Here is a 17,776-nt window from a genome sequence, read left to right on the forward strand (position 1 = left end):
CGCTCTGTGCTAGGCAGTGTGTCAGATACTTGAAAAAATAAATTGGACTAAGAATTCCAATACAGCTAATTCAAATCCTGAAAGATGATGCTGTGAAAGTGCTGCACTCAATACGCCAGCAAATTTGGAAAACTCAGCAGTGGCCACAGGACTGGAAAAGGTCAGTTTTCATTCCAATTCCAAAGAAAAGCAATGCCAAAGAATGCTCAAACTACCGCACAATTGCACTCATCTCACACACTAGTAAAGTAATGCTCAAAATTCTCCAAGCCAGGCTTCAGCAATACGTGAACCGTGAACTCCCTGATGTTGAAGCTGGTTTTAGAAAAGGCAGAGGAACCAGAGATCAAATTGCCAACATCCGCTGGATCATGGAAAAGCAAGAGAGTTCCAGAAAAACATCTATTTCTGCTTTATTGACTATGCCAAAGCCTTTGACTGTGTGGATCACAATCAACTGTGGAAAATTCTGAAAGAGATGGGAATACCAGACCACCTAACCTGCCTCTTGAGAAATCTGTATGCAGGTCAGGAAGCAGCAGCCAGAACTGGACATGGAACAACAGACTGGTTCCAAATAGGAAAAGGAGTACGCCAAGGCTGTATATTGTCACCCTGCTTATTTAACTTCTATGCAGAGTACATTATGAGAAACGCTGGACTGGAAGAAACACAAGCTGGAATCAAGATGGCCGGGAGAAATATCAATAACCTCAGATATGCAGATGACACCACCCTTATGGCAGAAAGTGAAGAGGAACTAAAAAGCCTCTTGATGAAAGTGAAAGAGGAGAGCAAAAAAGTTGGCTTAAAGCTCAACATTCAGAAAACGAAGATCATGGCATCTGGTCCCATCACTTCATGGGAAGTAGATGGAGAAACAGTGCAAACAGTGTCAGACTTTATTTTTCTAGGTTCCAAAATCACTGCAGATGGTGACTGCAGCCATGAAATTAAAAGACGCTTACTCCTTGGAAGAAAAGTTATGACCAGCTTAGATAGTATATTCAAAAGCAGAGACATTACTTTGCCGACTAAGGTCCGTCTAGTCAAGGCTATGGTTTTTCCAATGGTCATGTATGGATGTGAGAGTTGGACTATGAAGAAGGCTGAGCGCCGAAGAATTGATGCTTTTGAACTGTGGTGTTGGAGAAGACTCTTGAGAGTCCCTTGGACTGCAAGGAGATCCAACCAGTCCATTCTGAAGGAGATCAGCCCTGGGATTTCTTTAGAAGGAATGATGCTAAAGCTGAAACTCCAGTACTTAGGCCACCTCATGCGAAGAGTTGACTCATTGGAAAAGACTTTGACGCTGGGAGGGATTGGGGGCAGGAGAAAAAGGGGACGACAGAGGATGAGTGGCTGGATGGCATCACTGACTCAATGGACGCAAGTCTGAGTGAACTCCGGGAGTTGGTGATAGACAGGGAGGCCTGGCGTGCTGCGATTCATGGGGTCGTAAAGAGTCGGACACCACTGAGTGACTGAACTGAAGTGAACTGAAGACAATCCTCAGTCACCTAGAGCCAGACATCCTGGAATGTGAAGTCAAGTGGGCCTTAGGAAGTGTTACTACGAACAGAGCTAGTGGAAGTGATGGAATTTCAGCTGAGCTATTTCAGATCCTAAGAGATGATGCTGTGAAAGTGCTGTACTCAATATGTCGGCAACTTTGGAAAACTCAGCAGTGGCTACAGGACTGGAAAAGGTCAGTTTTCATTCCAATCCCAAAGAAGGGCAATGCCAAAGAATGCTCAGAGTACTCCTACAGTTGTACTCATTTCATATGCTAGCAAGGTAACACTCAAAATCCTTTCAGTAAGGCTTCAGTAGTATGTGGACTAAGAACTTCCAGATGTAAAAGCTGGATTTAGAAAAGGCAGAGGAACCAGAGATCAAATTGCCAACATACACTGGATCGTAGAAAAAGCAAGGGAATTCCAGAAAAACTTCTGCTTCATTATGCTAAAGCCTTGGCTGTTTGGATCACATCAAACTGTGGAAAATTCTGAAAGAGATGGGAATACCAGACCATCTTACCTGCCTCCTGAGAAACCTGTATGCAGGTCAAGAAGCAACAGTTAGAACTGGACATGGAACAACAGACTGGTTACAGATTGGGAAAGAGTATATCAAGGCTGTATGTTGTCACCCTGCTTATTTAAACTAAACACTGAAGAATTGATGCTTTGAACTATGGTGCTGGAGAAAACTCTTGAGAGTCTCTTGGACTGCAAGGAGATCAAACCAGTCAAACGTATAGGAAATCAGTCCTGAATATTCATTGGAAGGACTGATGCTGAGGCTGAAACTCCAATACTTTGGCCACCTGATGCAAAGAGCTGATTCACTGGAAAAGACTCCGGTACTGGGAAAGACTGAGGGCAAGAGAAGGAGAGCAACAGAGGACGAGATGGTTGGATGGCATCACCAACTCAGTGGACATGGGTTTGAGCAAACTCAGGGAGATGGTGAAGGACAGGGAGGCCTGGCATGCTGCAGTTCATGGGGTCGCAAAGAGTCAGACATGACTTAGCGACTGAACAACAACAAGACCCAGTACCTACCCCAAGAAGCAATTTCATCTTAGTTTTATTTGGGTTGGAAATACCAGGTTCTCACACTGGCTTACTTGTGGTAGCAGTGAGAGGAGAGAGCAGATTAATGGGAACATCTAGTAAACAGGAGCCAAGCTAAGATCAGACTTTCCGGATTCTGGAACCCCGGAGGGGTGGTCTTTGGTCAGAGGTGGTTCGCACCTCCCTGCTCCAGTGTTGAAGCAATGCCCTCCCCTCCTTCCTCTTCCTAATGGCCTCATGTTCTGGGTGCTGCCCAGTTTCCAGAGAGAATCTTTCTCACCTGTTATCTTTACTTCTCTTCAGACAGAGCTTGCTTCCCCTCTGCCATCTGCTATAAATTGACTATCCTTGAATCAGGTACAGGAGCAACTCTGCCCTCCCTCATTTCTCACCTCCTGCTCTAACATCCATCCCCAACTTGTGACCAGGGAGAGGACAGAAGCCAGGGCCATGAGCAGGAAAGCAGCTGCCTGAGGCTGCCTCCTTAGCAAGGGACAGGTCAGTGGTGAGCTTGTGATTGACTTGTCCAGTGCATCTTCCCAATAGGCTCCTAGACACGGATGCACCTGCCCGCCATAATCCAGATATGGCGTGTTACTGCATAACATCCAGCACCCTACAGACTGATGATAAATTCCATCACCGACAGCATACTTCCTACAGTGGTGGGGAAGATGATATCATCATGCTGCTAGTTAGGCTTCATTAGGACAAAGTCTGTCTTTTTCATCATTGAGTTTTCATCTCCCAACCCAGTGCCTAACCCTGAGTAGGCAGTGATGTGTATTTGTGAAATAGAGGGAGAAGAGGTCTGCCAGGGAATCTCAGCAAGTATCCAAAGTTGGCACAAGGCTCCAGCCTTCCCTCCGTGATGTCCAATGCAGTAACAAACACACAGTAGATGAGTAATAAACACCATCAACTAATCCTTCCAATTGGTTACTATTTCCACTAGAGTTCTGTTTCTAGCCGCAAATGCCTGGCCTCTTGTTTGCTGGACTAAGAGCCATTGAGAAGGTGTCACTTCTAGCCGAGGCGAATTTGTGATACTTCCCTCACTTCCATAAAGAAAAAACGCACCACGCTTTGAGCCCAGAGGCTTAATTGTCATAAAACTCAACATATAATGTAAAATATTCAAGCAATACACGACTCTTTCGTATGGCCATCAACAGAATCTTATGTAGCCATTATCGTATCATTTACAACAATTTGTACTTCTTGCTCCAGAGCTGACTGACCAAAGTGTTTGTGTTAATTGACCTAGTTAGTCAATGTCTCTAAATGTATAATTTCTTTTTAATATGCTGTATATAACTCCAGAATTTGACATTTGAAAGGAGGCACCCTGTACTCCCAGAGTTGAACCCGACATGGAAAATCTCAGAAGGGCATAATGCAGATGGTAAGATTTCCTGGCCAGGAGAGAATTTTGGAGCTCCTTCATTTTACAGTCAGAGACCTTGAGGCTTGGAGATGTATGATACTTTTGTCAGCAGCAGAATAGAAACCAGAAATGATGTGCCGATGCCTGGTGATGAATTTTCTCTTTCTCAGTTGTACAGGATCAAGCAAATTCTCTTCTGGTTGTTTTTAAGTAATCTTGGTCGGCCTTCCTATCCCAGAAAGCATAGAGAAGGTGTGAGGAATAATGGCTTTTCCCTTAGGCAGGTCTGTCTGTCGGGCTTTAAAGAGGTCAGGGAGCCTCTGGAGCAGAAGCAGATGTGTCTGGCCTGCCTCTCCTGTGTCTGCCCTTGGCAGAAGTCAGCTGCGAGAGCCCCATGGGGGTCTCTTTCTTCTACATTCTGCCCTCCCCATTATAGAGAAGGAAATGTTCAAGAATGTTTGGGATTTACAAAGACAACAACAGCATTTTCAGTATTCGAGGCTTGCCTGTGTCAGCTGCCTTCAGCAGCTACGTCTTGTCTCTCCTACCTTATGACGTTGCCTTGTTTGACTTACTCTCTGCTAGTGGGCCGCATATTTCTCCTGTCCTGTCCTTGATCCCTTGGGACACAAAAGCCAAGTCCCAAAGCTGGTATATAAGCACTTGGTGTGGCCTTTGACCTCTCAAAGAGGGCCGTCAGGCCACCCAGCCTTCTGTCTTCACACCTCAGTATTCGTGGCTGACCTGCACGTGTGGCATTGGAAGCTCAGCAGAATTAACTGTGTCCTCGTGAGCAGGCAGGGCGGCCCCGGGCCTTAGTGGGAAAGACAGCAGATAGTGGCGATTGAACCCCAACCAGAATTGCAGCTCTGCCTGGCCTGCCTGCCGAGGGCTTCCGGAACCCAATGACACACGCTTCCTTCCCACCATCTGGGCTGCTCCCCTTTGCGGCATGTGGGCTGGCCCCGTGTGGCCGCTGCAGCCTCCGGGCCACTGCCAGAGAAACCGGCCTCCATTCCTTGGATGTGCTTTCTTTAGCCCTCTCTAAGTCTGTTGCATCAGTAACAAAGCAGCACGCCAGCCCGGCACTGAGGGGCATCTGAGTCGGAGGTACAGTGCAGACGGGCTTCCCTGCTGGCCAGGCTCTCAGGGAGGAGGGACTCCCCTCGCTGGCTGCACGTGTCCCCCCCCTGCCCTACGTCTTGTCTCTCCTACCTTATGACGTTACCTTGTTTGACTTACTCTCTGTTAGTGGGCCGCATATTTCTCGTCCTGTCCTTGATCCCTTGGGAAACAAAAGCCAAGTCCCAAAGCTGGTATGTAAGCACTTGGTGTGGCCTTTGACCTCTCAAAGAGAGCCATCAGGCCACCCAGCCTTTTGTCTTCACACCTCAGTCTTCCCCAAGCCCTAGACCTTGCAGCTCCTCCCCCTCACCCCAAGGTTTTCAGTTAATTCAGTGCTGTTTTCATTAATGAAATAGAGAAGGGAGACAGAGTATCACGTGTAGTCACAACTGACCACTCTTTTGTGGAAACTGCTGTATATATGTACATCCCCATATGTGAGTGGGGGAAGGGAATCATAATACATGATAAAAGTTTGAAAAACACTCATCTGCTCAGACCGTCTACAGAAGTAGCTTGGCTCATCAGGTTTCTAACACTCAGTCAGTCAGTGATGTAAAAGCCCTTCCTGCTTTCCTAGCCCCAGCTGTGAGCCCTGGTCTGGTAATAGATTTCACCTCACTCACCCACTCCCTGTTTTACGATCCAGCCTGGGGCCCCCATTGTATCTAGGGATACCCCCCGCCTCTGCTCTCATGAGGACCCCAGTGCCGTGGGGGCATGTCTGCCACACACGTCAACTCCAGCTATTCTTGCCCTCACCTGCCTGACACAAAATGGAGTCCCCCAGTCCTGCACTCCTCCCTTGTCCAACACTGTCTGGCAAGAGCAGTCCTTGACTCCAGAAACTGGGCTTTTTCTCGGTAGCTTTAGCGTCTGACAATCTAGGGTTCAGATTGGCTACTTGGTGACTTGGGGCCACATGTCAGTTCATAGATAGTCAAGGATGCTCAGTAAATGCTCATTCCCCCGCCCCCACCTTTATTTTCCTAGAACTTATACCTGGGTTCACCTGGTTTTCAGTGTTTGGCACCTGCTCCCACTGGATAGACCCTCTCTCTGTCCTAGTAATTAGCGTCGGCTAAGCCATCCTGACCCAGACCTGAGATGCGACGTTGAGACAGGTTTTGCCTCAGAAGGGGTTAACTTCAGAAGAGGCAGGTCAGAGAGAGGGATGAGTCAGCCCGGGAGAAAGGGGAGAGTGAATGATAAAGGCAGCGATGATATTCTTGTTCTCAGGCAACTTTCCTTTCTCTTACCTGTCGGCCTGATGGGAATTGATGTGCTGGGATGTGTTTACTTTTCCCATTTGAAGGGCAAGGAGACAGCCTAGTTCAGCTTTCTCCCCTTGAAGAGCTGGAACCCAGCTCCTGGCAGGTGGAGGGGCAGCAGGACTTAGGCCCGCCTTAGCCTGTGAGTCCACATGCAGTGGCTAAGGTTTGCTCACCACAGGCCCAAGAGTCTCGCCAGGAAGCTAACCTGAATCCATTTCAGCTTGACTTGTTTGCCTCCCCAGGCTCAGTGGGCCATCCTGCCTCTCCAGTTAGTCACTTGGTGATCTCCCAGGATTCAGAGAGGGCTGGCAGGTTGTGTTGCTCCCTTGAGACTTCAGAATACCCAGGCAGGGACAGGAAGAGAGTGGGGACATCTGGTCACCTAGAGTGACTCTATGTCCTTCCGCAGCCTCACCCACAGCACCCGAGTCACGTCCCATCCAAGAGTCACAAACAAACTGAATGCTTGTTTTTGCAGTACTCTTGTTTGAGCAACAGTGTTTTACCTGTGGTTATGTGGCCAGAATAGAATGGTTTATTTTCCTCTGATAATTACAACGTTTGCTTAGTTTACACATGTAAAATGGAAAGGGTTTTTAGCTAATAACATTGTGAAAGTCATGGATGGGCTAGTTTTCATTTTTCTGGAGCCCTCATCTCCTCTCAAAGTGAATCTTAGGCTTTTTGGTCCCATGAGTTTATTGATGTCTTTTTCAAAAAACCAGTTCCACTTGTCCTTACAGATTGGCACTAAGGTGCGGGAAGGGAGAGAGGCAGCCCTGGTGGCCTTCTGCGCAGGTGGCACTCGGGCAAGGCCTTCCCCGTCCCATCTCCGCCTTAGTGGGGGAATGGTCCTGGCACCAGCTCCAGGTGCTCCCCTGCCGTGGTTCCTCTCCTGGTGCTGTGCTCCCCGTGCAGAGTTCTGTTTGACGTCATGTGTTCCTTTGCTGAGGCCTGGAGGCTTGGAGAGAAAGCGCTGTTCTTGGGCTTCTGAAAACCTGGGGTATAAACTGTTACCTTTCCTCTGAGCTCCTTGACCTTGAATCTGTGCTGCGGCCAGAAACACGCACAGCCACCTGGCTTCATCCGTAAGGGGTGTACCGTCTGTCCCAGCAGCGGTGGCCCCCGTTCTCCCAAAGAGTCCCAGCAGGTGTCCACCCTACGCCACCTCCCCGAGCCAGATCGGCTGTCACTGTCCCTGAGGCTGTTTATAAATAAGAGGTCACACCTCCCAGCAGAACTGCCTATTGCGCAGGAGAGGCCAGCAGTGGTTTAGATATGGGCACTAAGTGCATCCCGCCCCCCCCATATCTTGATTATTTTCCTTTCCTAGGTCTCTAACCTAGGTCACGTTTTTGGCTTCATAATTATAGCTGTGGTTTGAATTTGGGGAAAATCTAATTCAGACATCAGAATGTGACAGAGTTCGCAGCCTGTCACAGGTGCGCACCATCAATGATAAAAACCTGCAACATCAGTGATTGAAACAAAGAGAAAGAAAACACAGTCTGCTTTGATTAGTGAGCACCCATATTGTATACAGTGCTGTCCTTGAGTACACAGGCGTGTGAAGGGTGAGATTCTGTCCTCAAGAATCTTGCAAGCTACTTTGTAGAGTGAAAGATGACTGAGATTTTGAGCATAGGTAATTGTGTCAGTGATAATAATGATACAATAATAAGAGCTAAAATGTACTGAACCTTTCCATGTGTCAGGCATGTTACTAAATATTTGCTGTAATAATCTCCCCTAATTCCACCAACAGCCACGTGAAGTAGGTTTTACAAATAGGACAACTGAGGCTTTGAGTGGGCTCAGTCACTGGGCCATGATCACAGATCTAATAAATGACAGCGAATCCAGGTCTGTCTGGCTTCAGACACCTAATATTTCATCAAGATTCTGGGTTTTTTTTCTGTCTCCCATTCTGAATGAAATACTGATGGTGCTGTTGTCCCAAATATAGCCAGAGGACAGAGGGGGAGGCTTATTTGAAGAGGAAAATGACACCAAGTTAACACTTTTGAATTGGATGCGCAAGTCAGATAGTAAAGAGAAAATGTCTAGGCATCAGCCAGAACGGCTCTCAGGAGGCAGAATGGCTGGGGATATCAGTGTAATTTAGGTGAGAGAGCCATTTGTGTAAGTGATGATTGAAGCAGCGAGACTATAGGCCCTTACAGAGTGAGGAGTCTAAGACAAGGATTCACCCCACATCTTGGTGGAGTAGGGGGTGTTTCCTGAATATCTTACTTGGAACTCCCCTGGCTATCTTAATAATTTTCAGACTCTGTGACCAAGATCCCCCTCTCCACTGTTGCTGCCCTGATAGTGGTCGTTTCCCCACCTCAGATGAACTGAACACCTCCCCTCCTACCACTTACCTGTCCTGTCCTGCATTATCATCTAGTACCTGTCTGGCTCCCAGAGTGAGGGGACCATTCTTGCTAAACACCAGACCTCACAGGCCCCTTTTCATCACAAATGCTTCCTTTCTCCTAACACAGGTATCGAATGCCCCAGAGGAGCCCGGAACCTCCCAGGCTTGGTGCAGGAAGGGGAGCCATTCAGTGAGGAGGCAACACTTTTCACCAAGGAGCTGGTGCTGCAGCGAGAGGTAGGACGTCTTCCAGTTGCTTCTTGGATGAGGAGGGTGGAGGGAGCGGGGCTCACTCGGTCTGGTGTTTTCCTGCAATGTCGGAGACCCGTCTGCCCCTTTCTCTGGCGCTCCGCCTTCCACGTCCATGATCGATTCCGTGTCTGCCCACATCCTGTTCCTGGAGACCTGCTTCATTGACCAGCCACCCACCAATTGCTCCTCACCCTGGGTGTCCTGGGATGCGGGGTGAACGCCGGCTGGCCCAGCCAGGATGCTGAAGCAGTGAGCCTTCTGCTCTGCGGTCTCCTCCTTGGTGAATCAGCCCAGAGCTGCCTGCCTCCAGCTGGATTTAGAAGCTTGACTAACCCTGTCAGGGGCCAATTTTCTTTGAACATTTATTTGTATCTTTGAGTAATTGCATTTTCTGTAGCGGGTTTTCTGACTTAATTTAATTGTATTTCTGTTTCTGCCTGTTGGGCTGGCTCTTGCAGGCAGGAGCGAGGCTGCTCAGCTGCCATGGTGCCCATCTACCTGCTAATTTCTATCAAGTCATAGTCAACAGATCCATCTTCTTTCCAGGAGTATGCCTGTCACTCATTCTTCTAGGCGGGACACAGAAAAGGACAGTGGGAAGTGTGCTGGACTCAGGCTTAGGGTTTTAGATCTGCCTTTTTCCTTTTTTTTTTTTTTAAAACAATCAAATCCACAGGGTACCTCCTGCTTTAATGCAGTATCATATTTCATAACATAGTGAAAAAGATTATGGGGATCTTAGAGGTTATCTTGCTCGTGGATCTTTGTAGATTCTTGGGAGCAATAGTGTGGGCTTCTTTGGGATGTTAAGTGGTACAAATACCTGTTTATAAGCTTTCACAGCTCTCATATTGATTTGAAATGTCAGTGAATATATTAAGGGGGGGTGCTAACCTCCTTAATTGTCTCATCAGTATCACATTGCCCTCTATTTCATGTGTGGTCAGATGCATTTGTTCGTGAAGAAGCAGTCCTTATGTTGGTATGCAAAGTGTCTTTCCCTACCATCTTGCAACTGCGCAGTGCGGGCTGAATTGTTATCAATTTAAGATACCCCGCTCCCCGCATGCCAGAGAAGTGTTTCCAGAATCCAGACGCGCCTGTTGTCAGTAGCTATTGACATTTTTGACCCTATAGGAATTGAGTTACAGGGGTGGATGTTTGGGAATTTCCCTCCTGCAATATCCCCTTTGATTAAGGATCTGCAGCACTGTTTCATGTTGGAATAAGCAGGTGAGTCCACTCAAGGTCATGACTTGAAGACTTCACATAGGGAGCAGGAACAAAGGTTGGTGGGTTGGTTATGCTTTAGATGGGGAAGGAAATCCGCTCCCTGGGCTGCCTGAGACATTTGTTGGTAACATCCTCATCACTTACTCTCTTAGTCATGGTTCTGTTCATTTCTCACCAGTATCCTCTTCCTGTTGTTTCACATCTTCTAAAGGTGCTTTCCCTTTTCTTTTTCAACTCTTGTTTCCCTAGCCACTTTTCTTCCTGATCATGTTTCTGGCCCGCTGGTGATATCCAAAAGCACAAGGGGGTCAAAGAGAATACTGACCACTGAAAGGAGTGAGTGGCCCAAAGCTCTTCTGCTGTCTCATGGTTATTATCACCTTAGCTTTGTCTGTGTACTTGCTGATATTTGATTGCTGAAAAAGCTAAAGCATTTTCCCCATCCTCTTTGGTGCCCCTGGCATCCTCAGTCTTATCCACCACTGATATTGGTCTTTCTTAGTTGGAGTGTCCCAATCTTTCATAGCTGTAAGTTGGGGATTCTTGACAGAGAGCCTTTCCACATTTTCTTAGCCGCTTGGATGATCGTCGGGCTGACGGGTTTGAAAGGTCTTTATGCAGAGGAAAGACAAGTATGGCCTAAACGGAGGATAACTTGGGATTCTGACTAAAGGAACCAGTTACAGCCTATTCTGGGCAGTTTCCTTCATAGTATATGAAAACTCCTTTCTGAACAGTATAGGAATGAAGAGGGGTTTTTGTTTTGTTATAGGTTTGTTCACTAACTTTTGCCTGTATAGTATTCTCGTTTTTATTTCAGGAGTTGTCCTGGGGAGAGTTTCTCTTTGCCATCTTCCCCCTACCCCACAAGAATGTAGAAAAGCCCGCCGGATTGGTCCTCAAGTGTAGAGGTCCTTCCCACCCTTAGACCACAGACGTGCACTGCACGTAACTCTCACCTTCAAGGCAGTGTCCACTGAAGACTTCATTCCAGGAACTCTTCAGGGGCCAAACTGCTGCTGTGATGGCCACAGGCGAATGGGTTCTCTCACCTCCTGCCTGTTCCCTTAGTAATCACATTTAGCTCAGTAAAACAGGTGTGGTGATGCGATTGTCCTTGACCCTACCACATCCCCTTTATATATATATGTTCTATTATCTTAATTTGGGCCAGCAGTCCTCCAGCCCCTGCCTACCTTCCCCAGTCACTACAAGTCTGATCTCAGAAAGGAGCAGCACTCAGGTCTTACGTTGATTTCACAGCACCTCCTGGGCCTCATGTGTGACCCCACAGAGGGAGGCATGGCCATCGAGCTGGACTCAGGAACCCAGAGACTGCCTTGAGAAGGATGTGAAGCAGGGGAGAGACTGTGTAATAAACACCCTAGCAGGGAGCAGACAGAAAGCTTAAGTATGGGGCACCTTGCCCTGAAAACTGTCTCCTTACTTATGAGATGCACTGTCTTACCTTTGGGTCGATGGGGCAGGAAGTGCCGCCTGTCTCTTTCCCAGTTTCGGGTGGAGACAGACTTGCAGTTTTTTACATCCCATATCCTCTTGTGGAGCCTGCACTGTCACACACAAGACCCCTTTCATTTCAGCAAGCCCCCATTATCTTGAGACCTGAACGCCCTGGTTTGCCAAAATGTGTTTTTACAATGACACTCGTCAGGAGAGAGTGCCTGACATTTTTCGCCATCACGCAGCTCATTTTCCTGAGTGTCTCCCTGCCACCTCTCATTGCCTTTCTTCTTTTTTTCCATCTTTCTTCATGGCCCTTCTCCTCAGCCATTGGTTCCTCTTGGCATTTGTTCCTTTCCCTGAGTTGGGAGCCTGGCGGGACTGTTCAGGTCAATGGTCTGGGTGTCCTGGTGGTGCTGCCAGCTTCAGGGCATTGACTATAGGCTAGACACCATGTTGTTACCTGGTTTTCTTTGTGACCTGGAAGGCCACAGCAGCCCAGGAACTCTCAAAGGACTTCAGCCGTTCTTCCCAGCCTCACTCATTTGGTGTAACGCAGGGGTGGGCAAGCCCTGCCCACTGCCAGTTTTGTAAATAAAGCTTTATTGAAACACAGCCACACTAACCTTTTTACATACTGTCTATGGGTCCTTGCATGTTATAACAGCAAGGTTGACTGGTTCCAACAGTATATATGGTCCCCAAAGCCTAGAATATTTACTATCTGTCTTTTTATCAAACATGTGTGCTGACTGTACTACACAGGTTTTGCTGGGTTGGGTTTAAATGGCTGGGTGTAGCCCTGAAAATGGATTTGTTCTCATGTCCCCTGCCTTTGATGCTGGACCACTTCTGGATCACACAACATGAGATCATTGTGTCCCACTGGACGACATGTGCTTGGTGACGCCCCCTCTGCCAGGCACCCCACACCCCCCAAATACAGCTGCCTCTTTCAGGCAGTTCCCTGCCACATTGCCAAGGACAGGAAGATCCGGTGTAATTTCCCAGATGGAGAATTGTGCCCATTGCTAGCATCTTCCCAGATGTAGTGGTGTGAGAGAGCATTAGATAACCAACCAGCTTAAAAGTGCAAACTCCAAGGTTTTCACACTCCAGTTATCTTGTGGTCCTGGGTAAGTGATTCTTTCCTGCCTTGGCATTGCTGTCTAAAACATTGATCCAGCAATCCCAGATCATCCTCTTCTTTCTGAGGCCCTTCCTGTGAGTTAAACAGTCATTGGGGAATCTCTCCACACCTTTGTGTCAGAAGGCCAGCTAGCTAGCTCTCACTCACTCACCCGCTGCTGCCACTGCAGCAGGAGAACCTACACTGTTAGAGAGGGGACCAGAAGGTATTATTAAAAGAGATCAGCCCCACAATCGAACCCTCTTCACAGTTCCCGGCTATAGGAAGGCAGTTCCCAGGGGGATGGGGGCATCATTTCCAAGGCCTTTCTGAATGACCCCTTTGTCCTGAGGCTCTCCGAAATTGCCCTTTGCTGCTGCCTGGAAAATGACATCCTCATGCTGGAGAGTAAGCCGAAAGCTCCGGCTGCTGCCCTGACCTATTTCCCTTTTTCCTGCCAGCATCCACAGGGAGGCTGTCCCCCATAGGGAGCTCATTCTGCAGGCTGCAGTGGCCAGGGCTCAGACCTGGATTCCCTCCCTCCCACTACCCCTGCTTTAAAAAAAAAAAAAAAAATAGAAAAATACACAGAAGCATCGCAAGCAACTGTTGCTGTTTGAAGAGCAAGTATTTATGTTTCAGATAAATGTGGGCTCAGCATTGAATATTGGTGTCTTATTTACAGAGGGGTTTGTCTGGGAAAGAATACTTAATTAAAAGGAAAGTGGTTCCTTCTCCTTTGTTTTAGCACCAAATGTACTGCATCTGGTCCGAAAAAGGTAAACCAGTCTAAGCAGTTCACCACTGGTCAAAATAGTGTTTTCCCTCATGCCCTGTCTTTCCCCAAAGTTCTTGGTACCTGCCCTCTCGCCCTTCTTTTCCCGTCTGTCCATGCAGGCCCCCTCCCTGTCCAGGAGACAAATGTAAGAAGGAACAGTAGCCACGTTACTTCTCTGGATCAAAACGATGAGGATGGTTCAAGCCACGGGAAGTCCACCAGGGTGGAGGATACCCACTTGCTCTCCAGCTCTTATCAGTGCCTTACCCCTTGGTAGCCCTCGCTGAGCTGGAAAGAATAACCTGCTGGGAAAGCAAGCCAGCCATCCGGCAATGTTGCACTTACTTATACAAAGACACCCTATTCTAGATGATCACTGCCCAGGAAAGAGCAAAGACAGCAAGGCCAGCTTTCTAAACACCTCTGTTATCCCCCAAGGCATTAAAGGCTATTTGGAAGGCTGAGGTTTTTTCTCACTTCCCCCACACATTCTTGACAGTTCATCACCCACCAGGGGTCCTTCCTTTTTTTTTTTTTTTTCAATTAATTTAAGGCTGTTTTCTTTGATGGGGGCTCAAGTAAAGATTTTCTGTCTTAATAGTGATCAATTTTATATAGCATTTTCTAGTGTAAAAGCACTTTCTTATATAATACTTTGTTTTAATGTCACAGCAAACCTATAAGAAAAATATTATCCCCAGATTTACAATTCTGGAAACTAAGATGTAGAGTGAACTGCCTCTATTCACAGAGCTTATTGTAAGACAAATATCAAAACCAAAATTCAAATGTCTGCATTCCCAGATGAGTGTTTTTTCTCCCCAAATTTTGCCAGTTTTGCTATTATAAGGTGGTTATTCTTTTTAGCTGTGTTGTATATTCCTCAGCCTTCAAATATCTGGAACTAATAAATTTGTAAAGGATCTGCCTGGAGGTCCAACACTGGTTGAGTGGTCAGAGTCTCTGAGTCTGACTCTGGGGGCTCACAACTGTAGAGGGGCCATGCCTTCCCAAATTACTCACTCTCCTCTTGTCATAGTTCTTGTATCGTTTAGCTGCTTGATTCCTGCTTCATCCTTTGTTTGGCCTTAGTAGGCCTTAATTTTTGTATAATTTCTCGCTGACCTGCCTTGCTTCATATCAGTTTGATCATGTATGTCCATATTTCTATTTTTAACCTTTCTCAAAAGATGCATCGTTTATAAAAATGAAACTCCCCATTGCCTCTGGGATGAAGTTTAATCTCCTTAGTTTACATGTATCTTTGATAACCTCTGAACTTCAGGTTATCTCCACTATTTGTTTCAGTCTGCACCTCATCATAACTGACATTATAATTCACAGTTCCCCATATGTAACATTTCATTCCATATCTCCCATCCGTGAGGTCAACTTAAGCTCTCCACCCAGTATATCAACCACCCCCTTCTTTTGCTCTCTTAGTCCCATCTGTCTGTCCAGATATACCCCCTTCTCTCTCTTTAGCGCTCCCTGGATCTCTCAGGCTGGGCAGATGGCTTTCCTTCAGTCCCCAGAGTGCTGTGTCCATACAGACATCTGTCATATACTGGCCAGTGATGTTGAAGTGATCTGTCTATGTTGGTCTCCCCACCAAATTGTTAGCTCCTCAAGGACAAGAAGGAAAGGAAATGGCAGCCCACTCCAGTATTCTTGCCTGGAAAATCCCATGGATGGCGGAGCCTGGTAGTCTACCGTCCAAGGGGTCGCAAAGAATCAGACACAACTGAGCGACTTCACTTCTTCACTTCACAAGGACAAGAATCATGCTTTCTGCCTTTGTGTTCTTGTATCTTGCCTCATGTGTGAGAGCATTTCAACTGATAAATGTTCATTAAATCAACTCATTGATTCCCTGTGACCTAATTCTAGAGACTGGGAAGAAGGCCTGTTCTTGTCTCTTCTGGTTCTTCGGAAAAGCTCTCTAAGCTTAACATTTGTACGGTGGAGAGGAAGTCTTTGGCGTATTGAGGTTAGAAATACAGCTGCTAATTTAGGATCTTCTCATAGAAAAAGCCCATTACTCAGACCTGACGGTGTGCTTTCTAGGGGACTCTGACCTCCTTTGGTCTCCCTGTCTGACAGATAGGGTAATGAGATAATGGTATTTGAGTGTTTTTTTTCTTTGTTTTGTTTTTAATTCCAGTGTTCAAATAGAAAGCATTATGTCCTTCCTCACTCTCCTAAGAGATGCTGCTTGTCTCTTTCCCTCCCTGGTGGTTTCCATCCTCTGCTTTTGTTGATTTAACTGCTAACTGAGGTGAAGGGTTTATTTTGAAGTTCATATTTCTGTTCAGGGATAGGCTGTTAGCACCATGTGAATACCAGGCTGCCCACTTACAGCCCCTTCACTTATGGGCTCCTGACTCTTGCCAAATTATCTCTAAAAGCTCTAGGAGGAGGGCCCTCAATTCCCGTTCTAGTCCCATTCAATGAAAATGGCATCAAAATAAAAGAGGTGAGGCTAAATATAATGAAGAATGTCACATTGCCCTTTTCTCCCTCCACCCCCCCCCCCCCCCCCCCACCCCCCACTGGCTTTTAAACTCCTTGGGAGCCAGTCACCAGTTGCCTTCCCCAAGCAAACTCAGCAGCGTGGACTGGCGGGAAGCAGTGTGCTGGCTCCAGTGGGATTCCTCTCAGCAAAGCTGCTGGCTCAGCTGCCTGTTGTCTGTTTCCCTGTTCTTCTGCCTGAAACTTTCATAGCTAGTCAAGCATAGAATTGCATCCATTCTTCTGAAATAGCTGCTGGGCCTAATTCTTCATTGGCTTGGCCAAGATCCTATTACCTGTAATTATGTCATACGGCCTGACTGGTATAGGTTTGATAGGCCTCACGGACCTCCAGAGGCTAGTGTTTGCATCCCAGGCTGGCTGTTGGGATGGAGGGGTGGGGTGCAGAATAAAAGTTAGGTCCACAAGAGATGCGGCCTCCTTATAGCCTCTATGTGGGATATATATATGTGTGCGTGGGAAGCTCTCAAGGATGCCATTGTATCTCAGGGAAGAAAATCCTTTTCAGCAGAGAGACTCTTCCTTTCCCTGGATAACAACGGGTCCTTACTATGGTGAACTCTTCCTTGATAAACTTCTCTGTTTTTTTTCTGCCACTTTAGTTGGGTTTTTCTTACTGTTCCTTCCAGTGCAAGAAAATTAGAGGTGTAGACCTAACAAATTGTTTCCTCCAGAAGTAGAAGCCTTGGCAATGCTAGGGCAGTCCCTGGCACTAGTTTTTCCTTTCCATCTTTAGTCGAACCCAGATCAGTCCCAGAGTAAAGATGTGAAAGGCTCAAACATGACTTCCTCTTGCATCTTTCTGCTGCAATAGTCCATAGTCCTTACTTTGAACCTTATCTAAATTGAGGCTTGGAAGTGAGTTATAGTGGGCAGTGATTGCCACTGGAGAATGCATTTACTGGTTCACTAACAGATTATCACTACAAACGTAAGGTCGTGAAAATCCTTCAAACAGCCTTGCTAAGCAGAACCCCTGCCACCTATGGTATTTGATACTATCTGCCTGCCTGACATAAAATGATGTTCTTTATGAGCCATCCCTGTGGAACACGGCTATTGCCAGGCACGTTCAGCCTCCTGGTCTGCCTTCTATAGAGCTATGGAGAGCCTCTGGCCTGGAACAAATGGAGAGTTGCTATCAGGAGGTAAGAGACTGCTGGGCTCCTGAGAGGTAAAAGTGCTGGTGAGCTGAGTGACATTTATTTTAATTTAGATTTCTCTTACCTCTTCAATCATCCTGCTTCTAAGCTTTGGTTGCAGTTCTCTTTAAAAAAAAAAAAAGGTGGCCTGGGGTAGGGGGGCGAGTAACATTCTTAATGACAAAGGGCTAAAGAAAAGGGACTTGGAATTAGCGTTTTTGAGGTGAAATCCCGTCTGTGAAGTCTGTCCACTTCTCTCTGGAAGCCTCATTTGGGAAATAGTTCTGTTTCATTCATATCTCTTGACCAGCACGTTGTGTTCACTTTCCACACAAGAGATGGCCTCGTGCAGATTTGCCCTGTCTGTTTCCAGAAGAACTTCACCTCAGACCCTGACACCTTTGGCCATGCCCAAGTAGACCTGAGTGTGAGCCTTCAAGCTGGCATGTTCAGGGGTCTTCAGGCCTCACACCTCCCTGTTCTGATGGTCCTAACTATTCCCAG

General features: G+C 47.0%; 1 protein-coding gene across 1 annotated transcript in view; it reads left to right on the forward strand.

Moving 5' to 3' along the window:
* SND1 (staphylococcal nuclease and tudor domain containing 1) overlaps positions 1-17,776 on the forward strand; it is a 419,819-nt gene that overhangs the window by 311,147 nt on the left and 90,896 nt on the right. The window contains exon 16 of the mRNA XM_027968778.3: positions 8,873-8,982. Coding sequence (XP_027824579.2) covers positions 8,873-8,982 — 110 coding nt within the window. The remainder of the gene's footprint in view (positions 1-8,872; positions 8,983-17,776) is intronic.

The sequence above is a fragment of the Ovis aries genome, chromosome 4, assembly GCF_016772045.2.
Source record: "Ovis aries strain OAR_USU_Benz2616 breed Rambouillet chromosome 4, ARS-UI_Ramb_v3.0, whole genome shotgun sequence".
Taxonomy (NCBI): Eukaryota; Metazoa; Chordata; class Mammalia; order Artiodactyla; family Bovidae; genus Ovis; species Ovis aries.